Source organism: Echeneis naucrates, chromosome 4 (assembly GCF_900963305.1).
Source record: "Echeneis naucrates chromosome 4, fEcheNa1.1, whole genome shotgun sequence".
Lineage (NCBI taxonomy): Eukaryota > Metazoa > Chordata > Actinopteri > Carangiformes > Echeneidae > Echeneis > Echeneis naucrates.
In genome coordinates, this window is record NC_042514.1 from 22,352,458 (window position 1) to 22,376,706 (window position 24,249).

Genomic DNA, 24,249 nt, shown 5'->3' on the forward strand with positions numbered 1-24,249 from the left:
GGGCCAACACACAGAGACAGACAGAGACCAACAACCACTCACACTTAAACTCTACACCTACGGACAGTTAAGAGTCACCAATCAACCCAAACATGATGTCTTTGTACGGTGGGAGGAAACCCACGGAAGCACGGGGGGGAACATGCAAACGCCACACAGATAGGCCCCAGGCTGGGAACCAAACCCATGACCTTCTTGCTGTGAGGCAATAACGCTGTGCCGCTTCCAGTAAGTTATAATGAGCTCAAAATTTGTCACATCATGCCTTTTAATAGTAACACTAACACTGCTTGTATGTTGACAAGCACAACCAACCTCTTGATCAGTGTTAGCCTTAAACAGAAATATATGCAAAAAAACAGCATTGAGCATGTTGATGTCAGTATCTTCCAATGGAAACACAAAAATTACCTGTTTTACTGTCTCACTTACACCAGCAGACCAGTGGGTGAGCAGGCCAGATGGCCTACATCATGACTTCAGTCAACTGACAGAAAATATGTCTATTTACTTGTCACATTAACTCACAATCATGTCAGTTTCTATTAGTCAATTGCAATCAGGGCAACGAGAAAAGAAAAGACAAATATCTCCAGTATATTCTGTTTGGTGTTTCTGCAATACAAATACTTTGAATCTTCTTGGCCAAAATAATATGTAATCTGTACTTTAACTGCTTTATTTTTGTAAAGCCACCAATTATATTGTTTTAAAGTTTCCCCATCGTGTCTTTGTATGAAGTATGCTTAAAAGTCTTAAAAGTCCAGGACTAAAGTTTATTATATTGAAATCTTTTTAGCTTTGCATTTTCATCTCACAAGGTTTGTTCATCAATGGACATGAACATAAGCCACCAGACTGAGCTGTCAGCAGATTTGCAGCCTGTAATGCAGACCAGGTGGCTTGGAAAAACCAGCCTTTCAGAGACACTGTCCCAGATGCTGATATTGCTTTAATTTGTGGCGTCTTTATTATTCCTCTCTCTCTTTCTCTGTCTGGCCCTCAAGTGAGATGATATGATGTGCACGTTGAGCCCTTCCTCCCTGTCTACCCCTGTCACCCCTCCCACACATCCTCCTTCCCAGCACTGTGAGAGGACCAGGATGTGACCACGCATGAGTTACACAAGATTAATCTGCTGTTTGATGGGAAACGTGTTGTTCTCAAGGTCTCGCAGGCGAGACAGATTTAAAAGCTAGAGTGAGATTACATTTCCATTCTTCTCTCTTTTTCCACTGCCACTGCTGTCAGAGGAGCTCAGTTTATTTACTCTATCAACCTTTTATAGCCCCCCCCAAACACACACACACACACCCCGACCACCGTTATGCCACCACCACCACCTCACACAGTCTCTCCGCGATAAGCTTGGGTGGGGGGGCATTCATTTCTCCCCCCATATAACCTCACTCTCTCTACTCACTCACTTAAACACTCTGTGGATCTCCATGTCGCCTTTACTGACCACTGACGTGAGGAAGGCAGCACGGTGGCAAAGAGGTTAGCGGATCATGGGTTCGGTTCCTGAGCCTGGGCCCTTTCTTTGTGGAGTCTCTCCATGATTGCCCGCAGGTATGAGCATGGGTAGTTGCTCATCTCTGTCTGTCTCTGGGTGTTGGCCCTGTGATGGACTGATGACCTGTCCAGGGTGAACCCTGCCCTTGCCCAACGGGATTGGCTCCAGCAACCCCCGTGACCCAGAAACAGATAAGCAGTAGAAGATGAAACATAATTTCAAGAAATTAAAAAATAAGACTTGCAGAGTTTACAGATGGCTGTTCATAGAGGAGAAAGCAGCTAATTGGAGTTTCATAGTTAAAATAAAAAAAAAAACAAACAAAAAAAACCCCAACAACATCAAAATATCTACTGGAAATTCTAAAAGCACACCAGCAGTATTATCAAATCCTTTGTCCAGTTTCCAACTCAAAATATGACTACATGTAAAGCCCCCATTTATTTCGGGCTTAGTTTGTTGAATATGCTCAAAAACAAGCAGCATGTTCCAACCATATGTAAACTACATCCAACCAAAATACAGCGAAACACCATTTATGTGACCAAACCAGGCTGGCTAAGCTGCAACTGACACACTGACTTTAGCATTTTTGCTACAGGTTTGGGTTGAAAGGTGTCTTTGACATGTTTTGATGCCATGACCTTGACTGTGTGTCTCACAAATAGTGAGTTGATCTGTTTGTTGTTTGGCTTCAAAAGGCACCAAAGCTATTTGCACTGAGCTTGGTGGAAGGATGTTTTGTGGTTAGGGTTAGGGTTAGGGTTAGGGTTAGGGTTAGGGAGGAAGTCATTAAACTTTGGAGTGCTAATTTTGATTGATAAAATTTTTTTCTCTATGTTGTTTGACATGGGCCTTTGGGGGAGATCTTTAATCTCTGGTGTGGATGTGATTAATCCTCATTTGTTTGACTATGGAGGTGCACTCTACTGAGTTTCAGAATTTGTTTACTGATGGACAACTGACAACAGATAATCTCCTCTTATGTGGCTGAATCATACAACTGTAATCTCACAGTGAAAAAAATTGTGTGCAGAGTGGGTTGCAGAGAGGGGGCGTGATACGTTATCTTCTTAATTTCGACAGCAGAGGCCACACCCAAATTTTCCCACACAGCCTATCAGCCCTTCCTCATGGAGGCCATCCATTAGATCATGACTAGGTGCCACGCATAGCAGCTGTGAGCCACCTAAATGCAGTGGCTAAAATGCCTTGTGGTGAAACGGCTGTACATCATGACCTAATCACTCACCCGCAATCCAAACACTGTCAAGCGCACGTTTAGCAGGCCGCAGGGTTCAGTCGAAGCCACTCTGCAGCTGGTGTGCAGAACATGTTGCCTTTAAGTCCATTCTGGCACACACCTGCTCAGCATCAAGTCAGGCTCCAACATGTGTCCAGATATACAGTGGTTGGGGGTGTTACTGTCATATGTGATGGGTTGTACTTTGACCTTTCTGGCAGTGTCCTGCAGTGCCAGCGTCTGTTTCTTTATCAGTGAGAAAGAGGAAATTACTTTTTTAGTATTCATCTTTTGCTTCCGAATCCACAAATGCTTTTCATCCTCTCCCTGTATTAACGTTTAAATAGGAATTTCACCCAAATGGCAAAACACATCTGTACTGAGACATCCAGAACTGTTTTTCAGCCAAACAGAAGTGAGTTCAAGTGAGTGTATCACAGGGCTGAAATAAAGACAACTCCACACAGAAAGGCCTCTGGCCCAGGAATCAAACACAGACCCTTCTGTGAGGCAACAGCACTCAACACTGCATCACCATGCCGCCCTATATACAGATACAGATTATTGGAAATTGGATCTATTGACTTGGATCTCTCCGGAGGTGACATCACTATACGTGACATGTTGGCCTTGCCACTCCAAGATCCAAGATTAGACTCCTCTCTGTTTCTGTCTCCACTACTGTCAGGCTTTCCTCCAGTCTGCATTTCCCCCAAAAGATTTCCCTATGCCTTCTCTCAAAAATACTTCCTATACTACTGTCTTTACATCTGTTTTCAGATATTCAGAAGTCTTGTGCTTCTGGACTTCGCCTGCTGCCTACCTGTGGTCATAGTTAGACTCTGTGAGAGTCATGTTTAAGATCTCAATCCTCTTAGTGAGGACTTTGTCCTTCCAGTGAAACACCCCCTGATCCCATCCATGCTACGGGACAAATTGCTTTTAGAAAGCATGGGTCAGCGTTTGAAGTGGCTGTGCCTGGTGAGCAGCGAGTCTGAAGACATCTGAGTGGCGCTAGTTGGGTATGTGTGTCAGGACAGGAAGGGGAAACTGATCCTCTTAGTAGCCTGGAATTGGCCCACACTCAGGAAAGTGTCACTTGAGTTGGTCAACCTGAGAGCACCAGGCAAGATTGTCTAGCCTTGTATCCCCTTCTCATAACAGCCTCCCCCGCCTGGTTGGCCCTGGGAGGACTGCTGACCTAACAACAGCCGGAGACTGTGAGCACATAACTGTGATCTTTCCTCGATGTGCTGCTAAGAAAGTTGTACCTGGCTCCAGGCATGCGTTCAATCCAAGATGCCACACTGCCTGTTTGACTAAATAGAGTGAGCCTCTGCTAGGCTGGACCCACACCTCCTGCAGGGAGCTGCCAGGCATATCTAACTCCAGCCCAAACAAATGGCGCACACTTCGCCACAAGACTTCACAACACATGCTCAAACGTTAACCCCTCTGCCTTTCAGTTGCTGCTCATGCAGCTGCCTTGATTAAAAATCAGCAGCTAGTCAATATTTTTGGACCCTGCAAGCTTTTTTAGTTCCACACATTCCTCTTGTTGTCTCTCTTCTTGCTTCCAGGTTTTTCGAAACATGTCATGCACACAGTGACAGAGAAAAGTCAGGCCATGTTCATTCCATTGATTTATTGAAAACAGATATAACAGGAAGAGTTCATTGCTGTAGAGTAGCCACCAGTTCAGCAATCAATAAAGACTGACGGTTTTAAAAGCATGTGTCGCATTTAACAAGTTACAATAAAAACTGCTGGATTATCTGCAGAAAAGGGGGATTGCATTCTGTTACAGCAGCCCAATTTGTGCCATAAAAGTCACAAATGTTATAAAGGCAACGCTTATATTTTCTGCTGCATTTACTGAATTCGATTTTACTGACACAGATATTTATCTGTTTTCCCTCATTTGGGAGGGGTTATGGCTATTCAAATACAGTTCAACAACAGCTGAAAAAATATAGGTAAACTGACCCCTAGTTACTGTAACACTGTCAGTCAGTAAAATGACTGATTCAACAAATATGACTTTCAAACTTCAACCTGAATTGATGAGAGGCTGAAAAACATCAAAACAAGACACAATTCGATCATACTGGAGACCAGCTGTAGCAGATTGCATTGCACTTAGCAGCTGGTCAGGTGACAATAATAAAGAAACAGCAGTGCTGGCAACGTGATACATTGTGCATTGTGTGTAAAATACCTGCTCTCGTACCAGTTGATACACAATTCAGTATGTGGTGGGCCAGCTTGGACTGTCCCGATGGTATGACTTCAATTTGAATGGAGACAGCGAATGCGGACAACAAGGACATTTACTGCTCCAATAGCTTGAAGAAGAAGGTAAAAAATTAACCAGTCCAGATCCTTTCGTCCCTGTCGACCCTCAAATTTGAAGTGCATTATGCCATTATTTACTTAGCAGTGTCACCTTTTTGCTTTCAATAAATCGTTATGAATGCAGATGCAAAATGAAGCCAAGATCAATAAGAGAGACAAGAAATATCTCTTATCACAGCTTGTTGAGAATGCAAAGATTGGTTGAAAGCATGGTTTTTGGAAATGAGATGTGCAAAAGCTTGGGCCAGTGGTTATCCAATGATATTTTATGTTTTCATCATACCCAAACTGTCCAATACAATATCTATAATGTCTAATCAAGAGAAAAAAAAGTCATCCAATTTGAGAATGCTGTACCCGCTTGTTTATGTGATGTCTGAGGACTGGTTCAGCAGCTATCTAAAGCCAAGGGAACAATAACGGCACATCAGAATGAACCCATCCACCTTTATAGTATGACAAAATAAACCAGGAGTGTACTGTATTCTTGCAAAGGTGGTAGTAGTTTGAATTAGTTTAGACTGCAAGAGGTGTTTTAGGTAAATCACACCCTGGACTGACAGACTGGCAGGCAATAAACAAACCAAAGGTCAGATGTTGAGTATTTTTTTACTCCTAAAAAAAAAATGCAGAAAGAGAAAAAATGTCAAGTAATAAGAAACTAATCTTGGCCGTAGACAGTTCCTTGCTACTCTGGGGGTATTTCCTTAGCCTCTGCTTGTTTTTCATAATGCAGTCTCAACACCTTTTCTGCTTCTCTGGTGGAAATCACACAATGGCCAATACTGATTGCTTTATTTTCTCAGTGTGCACCCCCCTCTCTCATTTGTTATTGCAGAACCGGAGGATATGCTGGACAGGGGGCAGGGGGGCGCAATGCTGAGCCTGCAGAATCTGAACATTTTCTTTCTAATAATTTCAAATCCTGTGGGGTCAAGCCTGGGTGGGCGTGCAGGAGAGAAGGTGCAGTGACTCGTGGAGGTCTGTGTGTGTCTAGGAACAAGGGGGTTGTGGAGGCATCTCAAAGTGCCAGATCAGGGGGTATGTGAAAGGTGAGCAGAGAGTATTTGGGCAAAAGGGGTCAGATATGCAGTCTGGTCTGCTGGTGCTGAGTTGTTGCTGCGGCTGCTCTTTTGACTGATGTGCTCTCTCACACCAAAGGTCCTACAACCCAGAACAGTAAATAAATGCATCCTCCTCCGGGCACGTGGTCTCAAAAAGAGGTTACATGCCAGAAGAAATTATTGTTTTAGTAGGTTAAGATGGAGGCCACCTACACACCTGCCCAGAGGGGGGGTACTACCAATGGCATCCACTCACATACCACTGGTGCCAGCAGGGGATGTGGCCAGTGGTGTGGAAACATCCAGAGGTTTGGGAACAGTCAGTAGAAGACACCTTCTTTCTCTCCCTGTGCACGTGCATCTTCTCTGTAACGTTAAAAAGACTCCTGTTGAGTGATCAGTGAAGAGGTATACCGCCCACACCTTCACCTTCCAACTACGTGCCATCTGCAGCTCACATAACTTCCCTGTCTTGTGGCTAGTTTCCACATGGAAACAAACATCCCCCCCACCCCCCACCCCCGCCCCCTCCGGAGCAGGCTGAGCATAAAAAGCGCAGCAAAGGAAGGAGTCCTTTGTAAATTATGACAAGTAATTGAAAGAGTTGCGTGTGGGAGCAGCTCTGTCATCAGACTGGATATAGCGGTTCCTCATATCGGGGCTCTCCGTTTACATTATTCATACGGAGGGGTGTGACTTGTTGGCTCTTTTTTCCGCCTATATAAACCCAGAGGTTCGCGTAAAAGAAAATACAGATGGAGAAAGCTAGCCGGCTCGCTGTGTCACAGAGAGTCCCCTTAAGCCTACGCGACAACTCACACACTGTCCCTTTGTGACCAGCTTAATCGGCAGAATGTCCGGTCTGTGCGTGCTTTGTTTCGCCGCCGCGCTGGCTATGGTTACCCGGCTGGTGGGCACCGTGGGGCCGGTGGTCCGGTGCGAGCCGTGCGACACCGGGGCGCTCCTGCAATGCAAACCGCTGCCGAAGGACTGCGCGGAGCGGGTGAGGGAGCCCGGCTGCGGCTGCTGCATGACGTGCGCCCTCGGCGAAGGAGAGCCGTGTGGAGTGTACACCGCGCGCTGCGGCTCCGGTTTGACCTGCCAGCACCAGCCGGAGGAGAACCGACCCCTGCAAGCCCTGCTGGAGGGACGGGGAGTGTGCTCCAGCGCTCCGTCCAAAAGAGTCAACAGCATCCTCATATCGACTCCTAAACAAGGTAGAAAGGGCTTAATTGTGTCTACGAGTTTTGTTGATTATTGTTGCCTGTGTGTGTGTGTGTGTGTGTGTGTGTGTGTGTGTGTGTGTGCGTGTGTGTGTTATTTGGTGAATTTGACAGGCGCGCATGAGGTGGCGCTCTTTTCTGAGCAGCTCTGGGGAGTTCCCGGTCAGTGCGGTGAACTGATAGTGGATGAGATGAAAGGTGACTAATCTACAAAGAAAAATGCGTGAATTGCGTTTTTTGCTGCCTCGTTCAGTCTAAAACACCAATACCGGCTTTGGTTTTTGCTTTTTTGTTTGTTTGTTTTGAGGGGAGGGTTGACATTGCACACTGATGTGATGTTTGGCGTTAAAACTGAATCACAGAGGCTCCTGAAAGTTGTAGATTCTAACAGCAGCCATGAGCTTGGACGGTCACATTCTTTCTCATGATGGTGTCTGTGTGCCCGATGCAAAAGAAAATCAAAAGATTGTGCTTTGGGATGTGCAGACTCTTTTAAGAAAGGGCAACACTGCTTCTTCTCTTTCTCTCCTTAGCACACACCCACAAGCACACACAAACACACACACACACAGACACACACACACTCCTGGCCTGGGCAAACCAATACTTAAGGAATGCCACATACATACTGTAAGTATACAGTATTTAGCTGAGGCTGAGCGTATACCAGGTCCTTGTCCTCTGTAATGTCCTCATTTTCCTTCAAGTAAAGCTCATGGATTTTGGTGCGCAGCATGAAAATATGTGCTGCATCTTTCCCGCTCCATGTGGGCCACAACATCTCAGCTGTGTGGTAAAGGGAAGGAGAGAAGGGAAGAGAGAGATGGGAGTCGTTCTCCATAAGCAACCAAGAAGGACTTACAACACACACTCGGGGGCCCATGTTTAATCAGAGCATATTTTCCTCTGTGCATGCCACAATAATAATGAGAGACCTGGTGTGTACGGTGTCTCATATGAATGGATGCCTGTTGCTCACAATGGTGAGATGGCACACATGCCACCTTGGTATGAATACACAACTGTGTGTTTTGCTGACGTCAAGTCTCCAGGAACCTCTCTGTGTGTTTTCTTCTTCCTGGCTATTTGGTTTGGCCACAGTGTTGTGTGGTGTGCAAGCACTCAGCAGTCATATTATAATGCATAAATGCACACATGCATGGTTCCGGCAACATGTGTACGCACACTCACACACCATCACAAACTTACACGAACTGTTTAACTTGTCCTACGTTTTAATTTCTTGTCTTTTAGTCTCAATATTTCTCGCTTCACCTCCCAGTCATGTCATATGTGTCTCTCTCCTTTTAAAGCCTTGAGAGACATAAAACTTTATTTCTTGCATGAAAGCACAGAATGAGCATGCATATCAATGCATGCTCATGCACGGTGTTCACACTACAAGAGATGTTTAAAAAAAAAAGGGAAATCATCCCAGGCACTCCTGTTAATCAGACTGTATGATTGCACAGTCAGCAGTCCCCAACTCCAGCGTAGCCTCTCCTCCCAGACATTAACAAGGTCTCATCACTGCAGTTTCTGCTGTTTTACCTTGTGCCATTATACAGACAAATTCTGCCATGTGTTCTCTCCAATGCGTTTGTATCTAAAACACACCAGAATGCCTAGAAAGGTTCTATAAAATTGATATGGACAAAAAAAAAAATAGTGCGTGCAGGATTTTTAAACAGGGCTTAAAGTTTTTTTTTTTTTTTTTTTTTGTCTTAGCTATCGACATTTTTCAAGAGTTCCAAAAACCATTTAAGGAGCATCTGCCCCCTCCTATGACTTTGTTGTTGACATCCTTGTTATTATTTTAAGTTCTGGCAAGCCTGGGAGACTGTGGAGCCCCACCACATCACTAATTGATCAGGTGGTCACACAAAAAGGGTGGGCTGCCAGCCCGCCTGCCCGCATGAGTTACACCCCTACATGCTCGCCCGCCACCCTCACCGCAGCTTTCCAACACTAAATCTGCTTTGAGTTAACAATTTAAAACTGTGTTTGGGTGTGTATGAGCCACTGCATGTGTGTTCCCATCATCCCCTTGCCTCTTATGGGACATCAGTTAGCGTCTTTGACTGTGGCCTTGTGGTGGTGTGGCAGACCAGCTGGTACATGGTGGGTACTTTGGACTGCTCCTATATGGAGGAGTGTTAGAAGCCCCCTCCTCTCTTCCTCTCAGACAGATAGTCCCTGATTTGACAGGAATTTTTGCCTGGGGCTATTGATATATCTGTTCCCTTATCTCCCACTGTACTGCTTACTGTCCTCACATCCTCTTATTTTATCCCCAATCCTCCATTCCCTGCCCCACACACGTAAACACATGCACCACATTTTCTGCCTCACAACATCCTTAAAAACCTTGTTTGGACTCAGCTCCTCTTTGTAACTCTTTGTGAATTTGTGGATATGAAACTGTCATGTTTCTGTTTATTACTTGGCTTCAATTCTATCTCCAAACAACCCTCAAGGCAATGAGTTAACTTTATTTCGTCTGTTTTAAACAGTTCTCTTTTAGGCAGTCTAAAACTGTGCAGGATTAACTACACGAGCAGCAGACATTCATCATTTTGTATCATGGTATTTACAAGATCTGCAAACTAAAAACAACTCTGTGATGCTGATTTGTAGCTTCCGTTTCAGACCTTAAGTGGAAAGTTGAGGGAAAAACAAATGATGATACTTCCCAGATGAATCTCTAGTGTTGCACCACATATAGCTCATCTTGTAAGGAAAGCCTTCAGGCTGTTCAAAAGAAAAAGAAAACAAACAAAAAAAAAAAAAGTTTAGTATTTGTGCATTTCCTTTTCTGCATCAAAACCAACAACTACATTTACAATTCACAAACCTGCATTAGATTTAGGGTTAGACACCAAGGGCAGTTTCAGATTTGTGAGGCCTGTACTTAATAAAAAAAAAAACAAAACTGTGATTCCACTGCTTCTTCGGCATTACGAACACATAAGACTTTATTTTAACAGTCCCTAAATATGATCCAGTTGTTAAATAGTTTGATGCATTTCAATGCAGAAGTTGTGAAATCACACGTTTCACAAATCTGTATGTGTGTTTCTAATTGTGTTCACATCTATAATTGGCACAATGGTACAAAATCAGCTAGTAAATGTCCTCATGTAATTTCACCAAAGTTAAAACCCACTGACTTCAGCATCTGTCAGTCAGTGCCATTTGAAAACTGTGAATGCTTTTACTTTTACCTACACAGAAAATGTTGGGAACCAGGTTGAAGAAGGTTGTGCCAATGCGACCCAGACGATGACGATGGGGCCTGGTGTGGCAACAGTGAAGGGTGGGCACAGTCAGGGATCGATGGACACCAAGCCCACACTACACAACAAACTGATCCAGAAGGATCAGAACAGGAAGACGCAAAGCTACAAGATTGAGTCGGTGTCAGGGGGAGCCAATATGGACATCCACAACTTCTCCCTGGAGACCAAGAGGGAGAATGAGTATGTAAGTCACACCCAAAAGCCCATGAAATTTCTAATTACACATGTAGCCTTGAACAGCAGTGGCAGACATTTATAGAAACATTAGATGGTGGAAAACATCAAATTAGGGTCAGTAATATACATGATCCCTCACAAATTAAATATAAACCCATAAAAGAAAATACCTGACCAGCTGTCAATCAAAAAACAGTTATGAGTGATTATAAATTGTTAGCTTGTTGGCTCTCGTTCTACTTAGTTAGCATTCAAGCTCTGTAGCTAGCTCAAGTGTTGGCTAACTTACTACTGAATTCAGTGAATAATGTTCACCTACAAAACTAATCTGATTCCAAATTTAAAAACAATTCATTAATGAAGAACGGAGACTCACTTGAGCCACTTTCCGACTGCAGGAAGAGAAGCAACCGGGAACCTTTTGAGGAACCCTGCTTGGTCCGCTTGGAGGAACTGGGGCAAAAAAGGCAGAGTGGCCTTTCAATGGTCCATGAACTTTATGGGCCAGCCCTGCAGTGCTGAACATTTGTATTGGTTGAGTAACTAGAGCGTGTTTTTTTTTTTTTTTCCACCCGCCATGTCATCCGATCCCAAACAGCCACTTTGTGGAAAAATTTTATTTTTTATTTTTGAGACTAGAGAGAAATCGAATTTTACAACAGCAGAGTCATAATATTAGGGAAATAGACTACATCGTAATTTTAAGACAAAAAGGATATTCTGTTGCAGTCTTGCGGAAGAATTTCAGAAAGTAAACAAACTCAGAGCCCTGAGCCTTCTTGACCACTGTCTCCAGGGCTGCGCTACCACAGCAGTTAAATTTGCATATACATTCTGATACTGTAATGGTGCTGATGAGTCAAAAAATTAATTATTTCCCTGTTTGAGAAACATTTTTTTCACAGCAGTGGACTGCTCATCTGATATATGACTTGTAAATGATGACTTCCCATTTATTAGAAGGTATAACTTTGTTCTCTAAATCTCCAGTTTTTCCCTCAGTGTGTCCTGATTGATACTCTTTTTTAATCTGTAGCCGCTCACAATATTGCATCGAGCCTTGTTTCTTTCCACAATCAATAATTTTCGCTTGAAGATGGACTGAAGACATACTCTCAACTTTGGTCAGTATCATTAATGCTGAAAAAGATGCCAATTACTGTTGTTTGGCCTTCGCTTCAATCTTACCGCCACCTGCCGGACTGGGTGTTCATTGCAGTTACTTTGATCACTTTTTCATACACTATTGGCCTCAGTAGATTAATCTTCCAAGGACATCAGGCCGCAGTCAGACACTGCGGAAACTTCATCAACCATTTAACCACATGGATTTCTACCATTGAATTAAATAATTCCCACTGAAAGGCATCTGGCGGACATTTAGTCTTTGTTATCTTTTTTCTATTTCATTGCTTCATACCAAATGTGTGTCCTCCAAGGTTAACACATATTGAATATGTTTTAGTTCTTAAAACATTTACAGAGGCTTGTGTATATTTGCTTGATGGCCTTCTTCCCTTCAGTACTGCCCGCTATATTATTTCTTTTTTCATTTTGGATGTCTTCAATGTTTTGGGGTCATTTTATCCCTTTTTTTAGAGTTGATAGTAGAGAAAATCGGAGGATGAGCAACTTGTAGTAAGAAGACCTTGTTTCACATTTCAGTTCAGCACCTTTACACGTTTTTTTTTTTTTTTCTTCAACTAAAAGCACTCCCAATGAAAGGGGTAATCATCTGTGAAATCACATGATGAAGTACTTTGTTGGAATTAAACTCAGTAGAATACTAACCTTCCGTAGCACATAGCTGGCCACCTTGACTCTGTGTTGACAGAAATGCATATCGCTGTCAAACCTTGGTAGGTGGTATGCTTGTGCGGCCTCATACACGTGCAGGAAAAATACAAGATACACACAGCATGGGGAATCGCTCATCAAAACATTGGTCTATAGAGCAATTTGTGGTCAGAAAGTCAAACAGGTTCCCTTAGGCTATCTACTGTCATTTCAACATCGTTATTTTTAAAATTACACGCTTGCATTTTGTAAGAGAAGGCACCACTTTTTTCAGAAGGATGACGTCTCATTCTGGGACTGAAACTCTTCAATCTGGACCAAACAGTGGCTTGTTCAGATTTACAGGAACGTCGTTTTCAAGTCTTGTCAAAATCACAGTTTCCACAAACATTGCACACATCGAACTCAAGTTTCAGGATGTTTACATAACATCATGCCCGAGTTGTTTCAAATATTGTTGACTTCTGGCATTTGTTCATTACTGTGATGACTGTGTAATATTGGTGTTTTTGGGGTGTGTTTGCCACGTTCCTAGGGGCCGTGTCGGCGGGAGATGGAGAGCATCTTGAACAGTCTTAAAATCAGCAACGTGCTAAACCCAAGAGGCTTTCGCATACCCAACTGTGACAGAAAGGGCTTCTACAAGAAAAAACAGGTAAATAGTTCTCCCTGCTGTTTCTTTCTCTTACACACGGTCTTCCTGTCACAAATGTGCACACATTCACGTTCAACATACACACACCAGCGAAGATGCAAGTAGACCCACCGCATACCTGAACACTTCCAAAGAATCCTTGCAGACTCATCCCACCCACCCACACAGACAGTCCCCTTTTTTGTGCCGGTCAGGTTGCCTTGACAGCCACATCAACACTATATTATCAGAATCGCTAATAACCATGTATTACTCCTGTAAATGCAATGCAGCCATCTGACTCATGCCTCACAGGAAATGAAGTCGGTCAGGTGTGTTTGTGGGTGTGTGGTGTGGGAGAGTGTGGGGGGTAGGGATGTAAGAATGTGGTCTAGGAGTGTGTGTGGCACTGTAAATGTGGCGGCAAGGGAGTGTATGTATGGCGCTTGTTTGATGGTGGTAGTTTTGGTGAGGGTGTGTAGGTGTGGGGTGCTGTTGGTGAGGTAAAAAAAACAAACATGCTGTCACTGGTTTAGTTTTTCTTGTCCATGGTACAGCCGACTCAGGCCACCCATAGCCTGCTCATTTGCAAGACGGGGGATGGGGGGGGGGTGGGGGCACAAAAACCAAAAAAAAAAAAAAAAAAAAAGAGGAAGCTGAAATTTGTTGTAGTAGTTTGGTGGGTGACATGCACTGACCTGAGGGAAGGAGGGGCGAAACAGGAAGTTACTGGATGGATGGGTTTGGAGTGGAGTAGAGAGAAATACAGCGTGTCAAATAAATACCACCATCCCATTTCCTGAGGTTGGGAGCCTTATCGGAGGGATTCCTCAGGGCCTGTTCTGAGAAATCCATGAGTCACTCAAAAAAAACAAAACACACCACAAGCACCATGAGTCAGAACCCTGAACCATAACAGACCCACACATACACAAAATAAAATCATCCCGTCACTCTTTCCCCAAAGTCTCCAAAGTGTGGTTTCATTGTTACCTTTATTAAAATCAGGCTCCTCCTTGTTCTTTTTCTGGATTTCATCAACAAATAACTACCAGAAAAGTATCAGTTCTAGTGGAAGTGTGTGTCTGATTATGTGTGGGTTTGTGTGTGCAGCAGTGTGCCAGCCCTTGTCGCCCCTTTCTCAGAGTGCCGCTGTGGTGCAGAGTGTTGTGTTAAACCCATCTGAAGGGATGTGTCTTCACAGCGTGTTGCAGAGATTTATGACCGGAAACATAGCGAAGAGGAGACTGTGTGAACTGTCTAGTATGAAAATACTGTGAAAAGAGGGGAGTAAGCATGGGGGAAGGAGGGAGGAGTTGGGCTGGGGGGGTGAAAGTCTGAGCAGAGAATGGGGAAAAAAAGGGGGGGCATAACCCGTGATGCATAAACTGTCTGTCTTCAAGTAGATTCTACAGCATGTGGTGAGGAAGGGGTGTTAGTTAAAGCTGCTAGTTTTATTTTTCACACAGACCTGTTCCACCCGATTGTACCAGGAATTACCAGGGTACTACCTGCTTTTTTCAACCACGAGTTTCCAGAAACAAAAGGTCAATAAAAGCTAAACGGGGACAAGATTGCTTTTGAGGATTAATGGATTAATTTTCACACATGAAGAAACACTTTGTGTAGTCATTGGGTGATACCCTTTTAACACCAGATTTACAAGGTAAAAGAAGTTTTTTTTTGAAAGCTGATTTTGACAGTGAGATCACACTGTTCCAGGGCCCAATTTCACATGTCCAGTTACAGAACACACTTTGCAGAAAGAGTGTGGGATCAGTCACGGCTCATCCTTGGGTTGACATCTCACTCACTGGTTGAGCCTTTGAGTGAGATGTTTGGATCATGATTACGATTTTTTAAAACTTTTTTCAGGGCTGCTGCTCACTCTGTCATCTCTGATCTCATTTTAGCTGCAGTGTTTCAGGTTGAACAGAACCCTCCACAGCAGGTACAGGTGTGTTTGATAATCCAGATGTTGTTACTTCAGTGCAGATCAAAGCTCGTTTAAATTCAGGTGAAGGTCCAAATTCCAAAAAAGGTTTCAGACTTCCTAGAAAACTCTCTAAAATGCAACTGTGAGTTCAAATTAGACTCATCTTGGTTACAAAGGGTAAGAATGGCTCCAGGTATCCACAACCAAAGACAAAGAATCAAAACCATAGCAGAAACTTCCCAAGTTACTCCTTACCATAATTGGCTTCCTCACTGTCCACTCCACAAGCTGTGCTCAGTATGCAGCAAACAGTAATTTTAACTGTCAAAATATGGCAGCACACACTGTAGCTCTTTGCAATTATGTCTCGTGACAGTTTTCCTCAAGCTGCTTCCAGCAGTGCAAATGACAGAAACAAGTGGTTAACCATATTTTGGCTCAAAATGTGCTAATTCATTGATACCATGTGTTGACCATCTAAAGGAACGCGGAGCCAACAGTTTGCTTTTATAGAGGGAAGAGATGATTCAAATCAGGAATATTTTTATACCCATAGCTTTCCCTTTGCATGAGAAATAAACATTAGGTTACCACACTTGCTTATCTTCATGCACTTGGCCAGTGTCTTTGCGAAGCAGAGGAAAACTTACAGCCATTATTGCACATGCGTTGAACTGACTGACCAAACAGATGCTGGAACATTTTGCTATATGAATCCAACGCAATCTACGTGAATTCAATCTGATAACACCATGCAAATCTTAAATGGCAATTTTGAAACAAGATGAATTAAACTTGGGGTAAAACTCTGACTGAGTTTGTCTATGTTAAGTGTTGTAAGTGTTTCAGGCACGCAGGAGAAATTAGAGCAGTATTAGTCCTACCTTGGCTACGGAGGAGCCTATTTTTAGCAGCTGTTTTATGAATTCGCTCTGTATCCCAGTTCAGGCCCTGCATGCCCAACACTGAGCCTCTCATTAAAACCTCCAAAGTTTCTCTTTCTCCCCCACTTCTCTCTCTTATTCATCATTTCCCCTATCCATCACTATCCCTATTCCTATCCCTCTCTGCCCTTCCGACAGTTGTCTACCCATCCTTTGTCCTGTCCACCAGCTCCACCATCCTGCCCTCCTGCCCACTTGGCTTTTCCTTCCTTGTTTGGCCAGGAATCACCCAGCAGAGGGCTGTGAATGGGACGACAGTGTCTGAGTACTCTTTCAGAGTTTCGTGTGTATGTGTTAGGAGGAGGAGGAGGAGGAAGAGCCAGTGGGTTAAAGATGTGAGCCAGGTGCCTCTGTACCCTCCTCCCTCCCTCCTGACAGTGCCAGGCCCATAAGGGCTGACTTATTGAGCGTGACTCAGAAGGATCTGTGGAAACGTACACAACAACCACAATGGTTTTATAATAACTGGTCAAACTCTGGGACCCACGCAGCTATTTTCACTGTGTCTCACTCCCTTGTTCTGCTCCCTCCCTGGATCTCTAATCCATCCCTTCTTCCTTCTCACTGGGGAATATGTTTTTACTTTGCTTTTTTTGTTGGTCATGGCTGTTACATAATATGTAGGTCAGAGTAATATTTTTCATCATGAATGCAAGAGTTCTGGCACCAATACCAAAAACTTCTTTTTCAAAACATTGGTTCGTGAGCACAAATTAGGCAGAATCCTGTTTTTAATTTGCTGATTATTCCATCGATACTTGCTGTGGCAAGTGGAGCCAATTTGGATGAAGGATATCAAAGTAAAAACCTCCTGAGCTCAATTTAAACATTTGGTTCCATTTCTGACTACTTACATTTTATACTGAAAATTCTCATGGGTTCAAATTGATTTCTTCACAGTAGCCTGGTACCGTTTGCAGTTTAGCACAAAATAGACACACACCTTTTTGGAAACATTGCCAAAACACAGAAGTGAGTGCTGTGGTTGGTTTTCCATTATCTGAAAAAATGTACATTCTCTCCTGTTATACTGTTCCAAATAAGCCCAATGACAGATTTCCGGCAGTCTGGAACTGCTTCAGTGACTTGAATTTGAAAAGCAATGTTTGTATTACAATTTTGGGGTGTAGTTTTTTTTGTTTTTTTTTATGTTAGCACTTGGCAAGTTTGGAAAGCTCTGGTTTTAGCCCCTTCACGCAGAGGCCCTTTTTGGCAATTTTTGCCTGTTTTGGTATCACTGCAAATAAAGCTTTATAACTTCAGATGTACTAATCCCAGAACAATGGCTGTTGGCTTAAAAGAAAGAAGACATCTGTACCTTTACAGCCATTGAAATATTGAATTGAGTCATTCCCTAAAAGATAGGGCCATTGGAAAAACTATATTTTTTGGAAACGGGTAAGAATTTTTTTGTGAAAACTGTGATATCTCAAAATTTTCACTATGAAACAGTTTGAATTTTACATATATGGTTCACACACTCCCTGTCCACAAGTGTACCAAATTTTAGGTTGATAAGTAAAACTACTGAGGAACTATAGAGTTTTTACCAAACAGTGCTCCTTGGCGATCTCCAGTGTGCCAAACCTATCCAAAAGGGTCCATTTTGGCTAAAATTCACACTGCAAGATTTCACTGATATACACATTTTTTTAACTCATAACTTTTTGGGGCCAATCACAGACATGTCTGCTTTTAGGAACACCAGTAACAATAGTAAAATTTCATTTGAAATTTGCATTTATAGGGCTGAATATATGGTGTCCAAAACCTATCCAAACACGAATTTGACCTATTTTTGCCTGTTTTATGTTGTTATTTTGAAGCTTTATGCTTTATCCAGACGTAAACACACGACTATCAGGGATGGCTGAAATAAACAAAGACCTTCGAAAAATGAAGTTATGAAATTTACTGCACTGTCTTTTATTATAAATTTCATAATTACATTAAAACCTGGGGCAGTAAAAACACACTTTTAGTCGAAATGTCCATTGTTTACTTGTTGACACGGAGCGGAGAGTAAACAAAGGTACCAGCTGGCTGCAGGCGGCCGTCGTCGACGTCGCCGCCTTTTTCGTCCTTACTGTACAACATTTGCAGCAGCTCCGTCGGTGTAAACGCCATATTCTCCATTTTGGTGTAAAGAAGAGTCAATCTTCTCCACAACAGAAACAAAACGACGGTAAAATCCGAGTAAACACCGAGTTAAAGGGACATCCGATTCGTCACCGGGTGCGTCACCAGGTGTGTCACGGCGTGAGTGCGTCACTGCCTGTTTGTCCCGTGCAGCTCGGGTCCCGTTACTCAGCCCTTATTTGGGGGAAGAACGGCCCAATCAGGGATTGTTATACGTCTACGGAAACCTCAGGGCCTCTGCTATTGGAGGGAAATATTGTTTTCATCGTGACTTTGACTGACAGGAGACACTGCCTGCGCGTATTAGATGCGCAGTTTGACGGACCTTTAAGTTTGCGTTCGCCCAGAGGGGAAAAAAGACAAAATGTCCGATTAACGGGACACGATGGATAACATTGAACCGCGGATTGTTGTTGGGCACATCTTCAGCTTTAAAATGAGGCCAAGCTTGTGGTTTTATTCTATGTTTTAGTTAGGGTTTGATCGAAGAATGTTCGTATTTCACGGAGTCAGAAAACTAATTGCGACTTTTTTTGTTTTTGGTGAGCAGGCTTGTTGAAACCTTTATCGGGAAATAAACTCCATTTCTGCACTTTGTTGTTGTTTCTGTGACAGTAAACGATTTTTTGGAGGTGAAATAACTAGTAAAGACAGTACACATATGTTTACAGTCCCTTTGTTGTTGACGTGATGCCGCTTGTTGCCTTGCCATCGTCTCCGACTGTCAGACACATTTCAGTAATTATGATAAAACCGGAGCACCCAGAAACGTAAAAATTTCTGTGCATGTAGCTGAAAGTGTGTTTAAAACGTTTGCGTTGAAATTTTCACAAAATCCTGTCTACTGTCGCTGCATGAAGCGCGCCTTTCATATGTTTATTAGTTTGGGACGCCGGCGTCCCAACCACTAGGGGGACTGCACGAAGAGCTTCAGTTGTTTTTTTTAATTTACAATCATAAAGTTCCAGAAAATAGCACATTTTTTGAACGAAACTTTCACATGGGAATATTCGGTGGTTTTAGAGAAAGAATACATATCAGCTAAATGTGCCCAATTTCATCCATTTTGTTCTTCGTCATATGGTACACAATTTGTGTCTGAAATCACTCACTCATTGGAGGTGGACCGTACACTGACCTCTTCAGTGCAGCTGGAAAATATTTTGCATTGCATTTCATCTGGTTCAGTCAATCCTTCAGCTCTTTATAAAACAATATTTAGGCTCCTACTTTAATTGATTGTGAGATTTCATTCTTCTGAAACAAACAAAAATGATTCTGGAGCTGAATTCACTCAAACCATCATTAAACTATGTTTTTTCAGAAAAAGTTATATCCCGCAGCTGTTCACAATGTGCTTACAAACATACCCGCAGATGCTCCCTCTTCTACACAAATACATATACATACACCCCTCTACACACACACACACATTGCACTTTATGAGCTTGTGTTTATCTTGTGGTCAGACCAGGCTCTTTTTAATGTCCGTGAAGCCCAGCAGCACTGCTATTAGCTATAAAGACAGACATCACAAGAGCATGCATTCATACACATAACACGCATGTACACACACCCCATAAAGGTAGTATTGTGAATGTGTAGGGTGGATGAAATGGGCTTTTTTAGTGACAGCCATGTGGATCATGCAGGGCCAGTGCCATGGCTCAGAGGTTCAGGCCACAAGCTGTCTTGGTTTTGGACCCTGGTTCATGATGCTGAGATCAGTCAGCATGCTCCAGCATGTTTTGAGGATCAACTACTCACTTCATGGTAGCTTGAGGGTTTCTCCAAAGAGTTTGAAGTCGGCTTTGAGAATGACACAAACTCATGTATGTATCTCTATCTCAAGAATTAGATGGCTGAATAGGTAGATCACTAGAGGGTTAGAACTCGTGAAATGCTCCATTTATGTGTTCCTTGGATGATCCAAAGTCACAACATGGATGCTACAAAGAAGCTCAGAGAGTAAAAAGTTATTTCTAGTGTCACTTATCATCATCACTTATCAATGTTACCAATAAAGTGAAAAACAATACATCCGCTGGGATCATTAAAAAAAGTACCCCATCAGGAGACAAATGTTGTATTTTGTCTGCTATAGTTGGTTCTGAGGGATTTCATATGAATTTTCCCACACTGACTGAATGGAAACATCTGCAGATTTTGTTTTCGATTTCATCTATCAGCGCCAAGTTTATTGGGCTTCACACCCTCTTAAATGGACACAAGTGTGTATAAAAAGGTGAAAAAACATGAACATTCCAAAACAAAAAGTGTCAAATTAGTGACACATAAATCTTCCAATTTTCATTGGGAAGCTGTAAAGTGACATCCAGTTATCAATGGCAGTTTGGCTGTCATTGGCCTTTTCCTACAGTGTGTGTGTGTGTACTGAAGCAGGAAAGAAAGGATTGCTTGAGATGGCTGCTAATAGTTCACAGATGAAAGAGAGACTGAACGGAAATTCAAAGGTAGCCAAGCAACAGGGGAATGCACACATGCACATTTTGCTCTTCCTCTCCCTTCCCTCTCTCCATTTGCTTCTCAACCCTCGTGCATGCACACACGCACACACATACATGCACACACGTAATACTTCCACACCAAGACACATGCAGGACTCTATCATCATTCAACAGAGCAGAGGAACACAATGTTAAACTCCTCAATGCAGTCTTGTCTGCTGGGTCAGGGCTAAAATAGAAACAGGTCACAGACTCAGATGATGGCACCATAAGGGGAACCAATGGAGGAAAAAAAGGTAGCGATAGAACAGAGGATGGAGGAGGGAAGAGGAGATGTAGCTAGGAGGGAAAACTGAGTTCATCCAAAAGAATCCTTCAATGATGTTAATGTGTGAGAACGGGATGTGTTGGGCTCCATACTTGCCCCCAGACTGCTGCAGTAGTAGTCGGCGAGGTATTTTAATAGGCCTCCGTCTCTATAAAGGTGCCTTTGATCATGCACTCAGGCTGCATGTGGATGTCGACTGTGCCGGAAACAGACACCTGGTCACACTCTAAAGTCTGTCTGTCTGACGCTGCACAGCCGCAGACAATGCAGTTGTTTGGGCTGTGCGCTCCTGGATGAAGGAATTTAAATTAAACATTGACTTTGAAATTAAAGTGCTGATTTCAGCTTTAATTTGAGGGTGTTTACATCACATCTGATAAGATAGAAATTGTAGCCCTTCTGTGAGGGTAAAAAGTGCCATGAATCCCATGCCGTTCACGCAAGAGGAGCATTTCTTCATTTCTTAATGACATAGTATGTGACTTCAAAAAGGATAGCTGCTCATATTAGCCACCATGAAGGATAACACTTGTTGGATATGGTTTGGGAAATGCTGCTTAAACATTACTACATCTTGGCAAACAGGGGCCAGTTCTTAACAAACAAGAGTGAACAGCAGCTAAACTACAGTTGCAAAGTTGCCAAAACAACAACGAGGTAAAAAGTCTCTGGTTCAGCTCAAGAAACTGTTAGAGCACGAGACCTTTAAAACCACACATTGTGGTTTCAACATTTAAGCATCTAAGTCCGATGAAGATTTATTAAGAAGATTAAGTAGATTTATTGTAAAATAAGCCAATCTCTTATCAAACTCAAAGAAAGTGAATAAACAACATGCAGTGCAAGCTTTCTGCATTTCTCCATCCATTTTCTTCCGTCCATTGGTCTTCAGTAGAAACTAGCTTGAACTGTAGAAATTGTCAGGCTGAACATCAAGTGTACATTATATAGCCAATGCACAGTAATGCAGGTCAATTAACATTTATTGGAAAGGTTTTTGCTGCATCAACTGCACTCTACAGTATAATCTAAGAGTTGACAGTCTACAACTTGATTTTTTCATATCCTTTACAAATTAATTAACAAAGTGTGTGCTCATATTGTTACCAAAAATCTGAAATATATATAGAAATAATTCAAAATCACTGGTTTGAGTTAGATATCAGAAGAGTGGAAGCCAATGGAGGCAGAAATGGCAGTAAAGTCCAGATATATTTATAAAATGCAGTACTATGGATTTATTGGCTAGTTGTGATATAGCGTGTTAGTGCTTTGTAGTAAGTGGTCTATAATACATCAAACCATTTGAAGGCGGCACGTTAAACTTGTAGTGATGATTTCAAAAGACAGCCTTTAATTGTACACATGTACACTGTGCATTTCAGGACTATTAGATCGAGGTCTGCGCCCAGCGCTGACTGCTCCCATGACTGATCTAACACCGCTACCCCTCATGGGTAGGACAGGGATTATTTTGAGCCAGAGTTTAGCCTGGCCCGACTGATTGGGCTCTGTCATGTGAACCCCAAATGGAGCTCATAAAGTTGCCACTCTACAAAGCCCAGTCCCTTGTGGGGCATCTGATATTACTGTGTACATGCGTGTGAGCACTTGTGTGGAAGCAGGTGGGGGGTAAGCATACGTACAGTACATGCAGCTCGATTTGCGTGCGCCTAAATGTTTAAAGATTGTGTGTTTATGTGCATGCGCAGGCACATAATCAGCTCCAGATGATTTTGAGTGTCTGCCAGCTTCCCAGAATAGCAGCACTGGTTTCCCTGCAGCCATCCATCTGGCCTTGGCAAATATTTTAGCAACTCCATGTTTACCTTCGCACTCCTTCACTCTGGTTTGCTTGGGGCCTTTCTCATTTCCAATCCTCCTGTATTGAAATTATCAGCTTTTTTAATCAGGTAACCCCACTGCTCAGGAACACGTATATGGGACAAACTCTGCCTGCATGTGGACGCCTGAACAAGGCCCTACCCGCTCTGATCTTCTTTATCTCTGATAGTTCCTGCACAGTAACACAGTGGAGCATTCCAAGTTTGTCTTTTCAGAGTTTTGCTGAGACATGACTCAACCTCCTGTCAGGCATCTAGAGATCTAAAAACCAACAGAGAGATTGAGCGTTGTTATTATAATACACAAAGGCACATTGAAGGTGGTGTTGATAAAGCTGTGTCGGGATAATAGTTCCTCACCTTGGAAATTCTAATCCGTTTTCACAATGTCTCTCAAAGTGATAAAGCCCCTCCCCCATCCCCTTCCCGTGCTACTTCCCTGCCTTTTTTCCTGTGTTCAGAGCCAGTCAGGTGATGTTTGTGTGTCTGTCCTTGCTTTGCTTCTGCCACCTGTCTGTGCAATCCCTGTGGCCGGAGGCTGCACACTTCCATCTTGTGCACGGCAAACATGTAGCGTTGCACACCACTAATTTTTCTTTTCTTTTTTCTTCCTCCCACCTCTCTTTGCAGTGCCGTCCATCCAAAGGCAGGAGGCGGGGATACTGCTGGTGCGTGGACAAATACGGACAGCCTCTGCCTGGCTTGAATGGCAGGGAGCGCGGCGAGACACAGTGCTTCAACCTGGAGAGCAAATGAGAGCACATAGGGGCGGCAAGTGGACAGAGAGGAAGACAGCAAATAAAAAAGGGGGAGGGCAGGGAATGAAAAAGGCAGAAAAAGAAAGAAAGGGAGGAAGGAAGGAAGACAGAGAGCCTTCTTTGCTCATGCATGTAGTTTTATGTGAACAGTTAAAGGAGATCTGGACCTTTGATTTTGGGTCACATTTCTGTCTGAAAGAGCAGGAGTGAACGGGGGGAGGTCGGGCAGGGGTGGGGGGGCACAGCCTCAGCAACCGGCAGAGACTCCTGTCAATCACAGCTATCTGTCCTGTGCTTAGGAGGGAACCTCTATCCTTTCTTTAATTAAAAAAAAAGAAGAAAAAATCAAGCTGAAAGCTGAAAGGGAGAATCCTATCACCTGCACTATTCTTTTAGAGAGAGAGGAAGGAGGGACTTTTCCACTCACTTAAAAGAGGACTTTGATTGTGACTGTGACCCAAACCCAAAACAAAAATGCACCGCCACCATATCTGTCTGTGTCTGTGCGTGTGAGTTCTGTCTGC

The 24,249-nt window shown here is 43.1% G+C and overlaps 1 protein-coding gene across 1 annotated transcript; it reads left to right on the top strand.

The window, feature by feature from the left end:
* The first annotated feature begins 6,928 nt into the window (after nt 1-6,928).
* On the top strand, nt 6,929-23,925 carry igfbp3 (insulin-like growth factor binding protein 3). Its single transcript, XM_029499528.1, has 4 exons — nt 6,929-7,395; nt 10,634-10,884; nt 13,210-13,329; nt 23,598-23,925. The coding sequence occupies exons 1-4, from the start codon at nt 7,032-7,034 to the stop codon at nt 23,721-23,723; spliced, it is 861 nt and encodes a 286-aa protein (XP_029355388.1). The 5' UTR covers nt 6,929-7,031; the 3' UTR covers nt 23,724-23,925.
* Nucleotides 23,926-24,249: the final 324 nt, after the last annotated feature.

What these genes read in the sequence shown, in the direction of transcription:
- igfbp3 (XM_029499528.1), top strand. Translation starts at nt 7,032, where the DNA reads ATGTCCGGTCTGTGCGTGCTTTGTTTCGCCGCCGCGCTGGCTATGGTT. An exon ending in CATATCGACTCCTAAACAAG is followed by an intron (nt 7,396 to 10,633) that starts GTAGAAAGGGCT and finishes TTACCTACACAG; the next exon opens with AAAATGTTGGGAACCAGGTT. An exon ending in CCAAGAGGGAGAATGAGTAT is followed by an intron (nt 10,885 to 13,209) that starts GTAAGTCACACC and finishes CCACGTTCCTAG; the next exon opens with GGGCCGTGTCGGCGGGAGAT.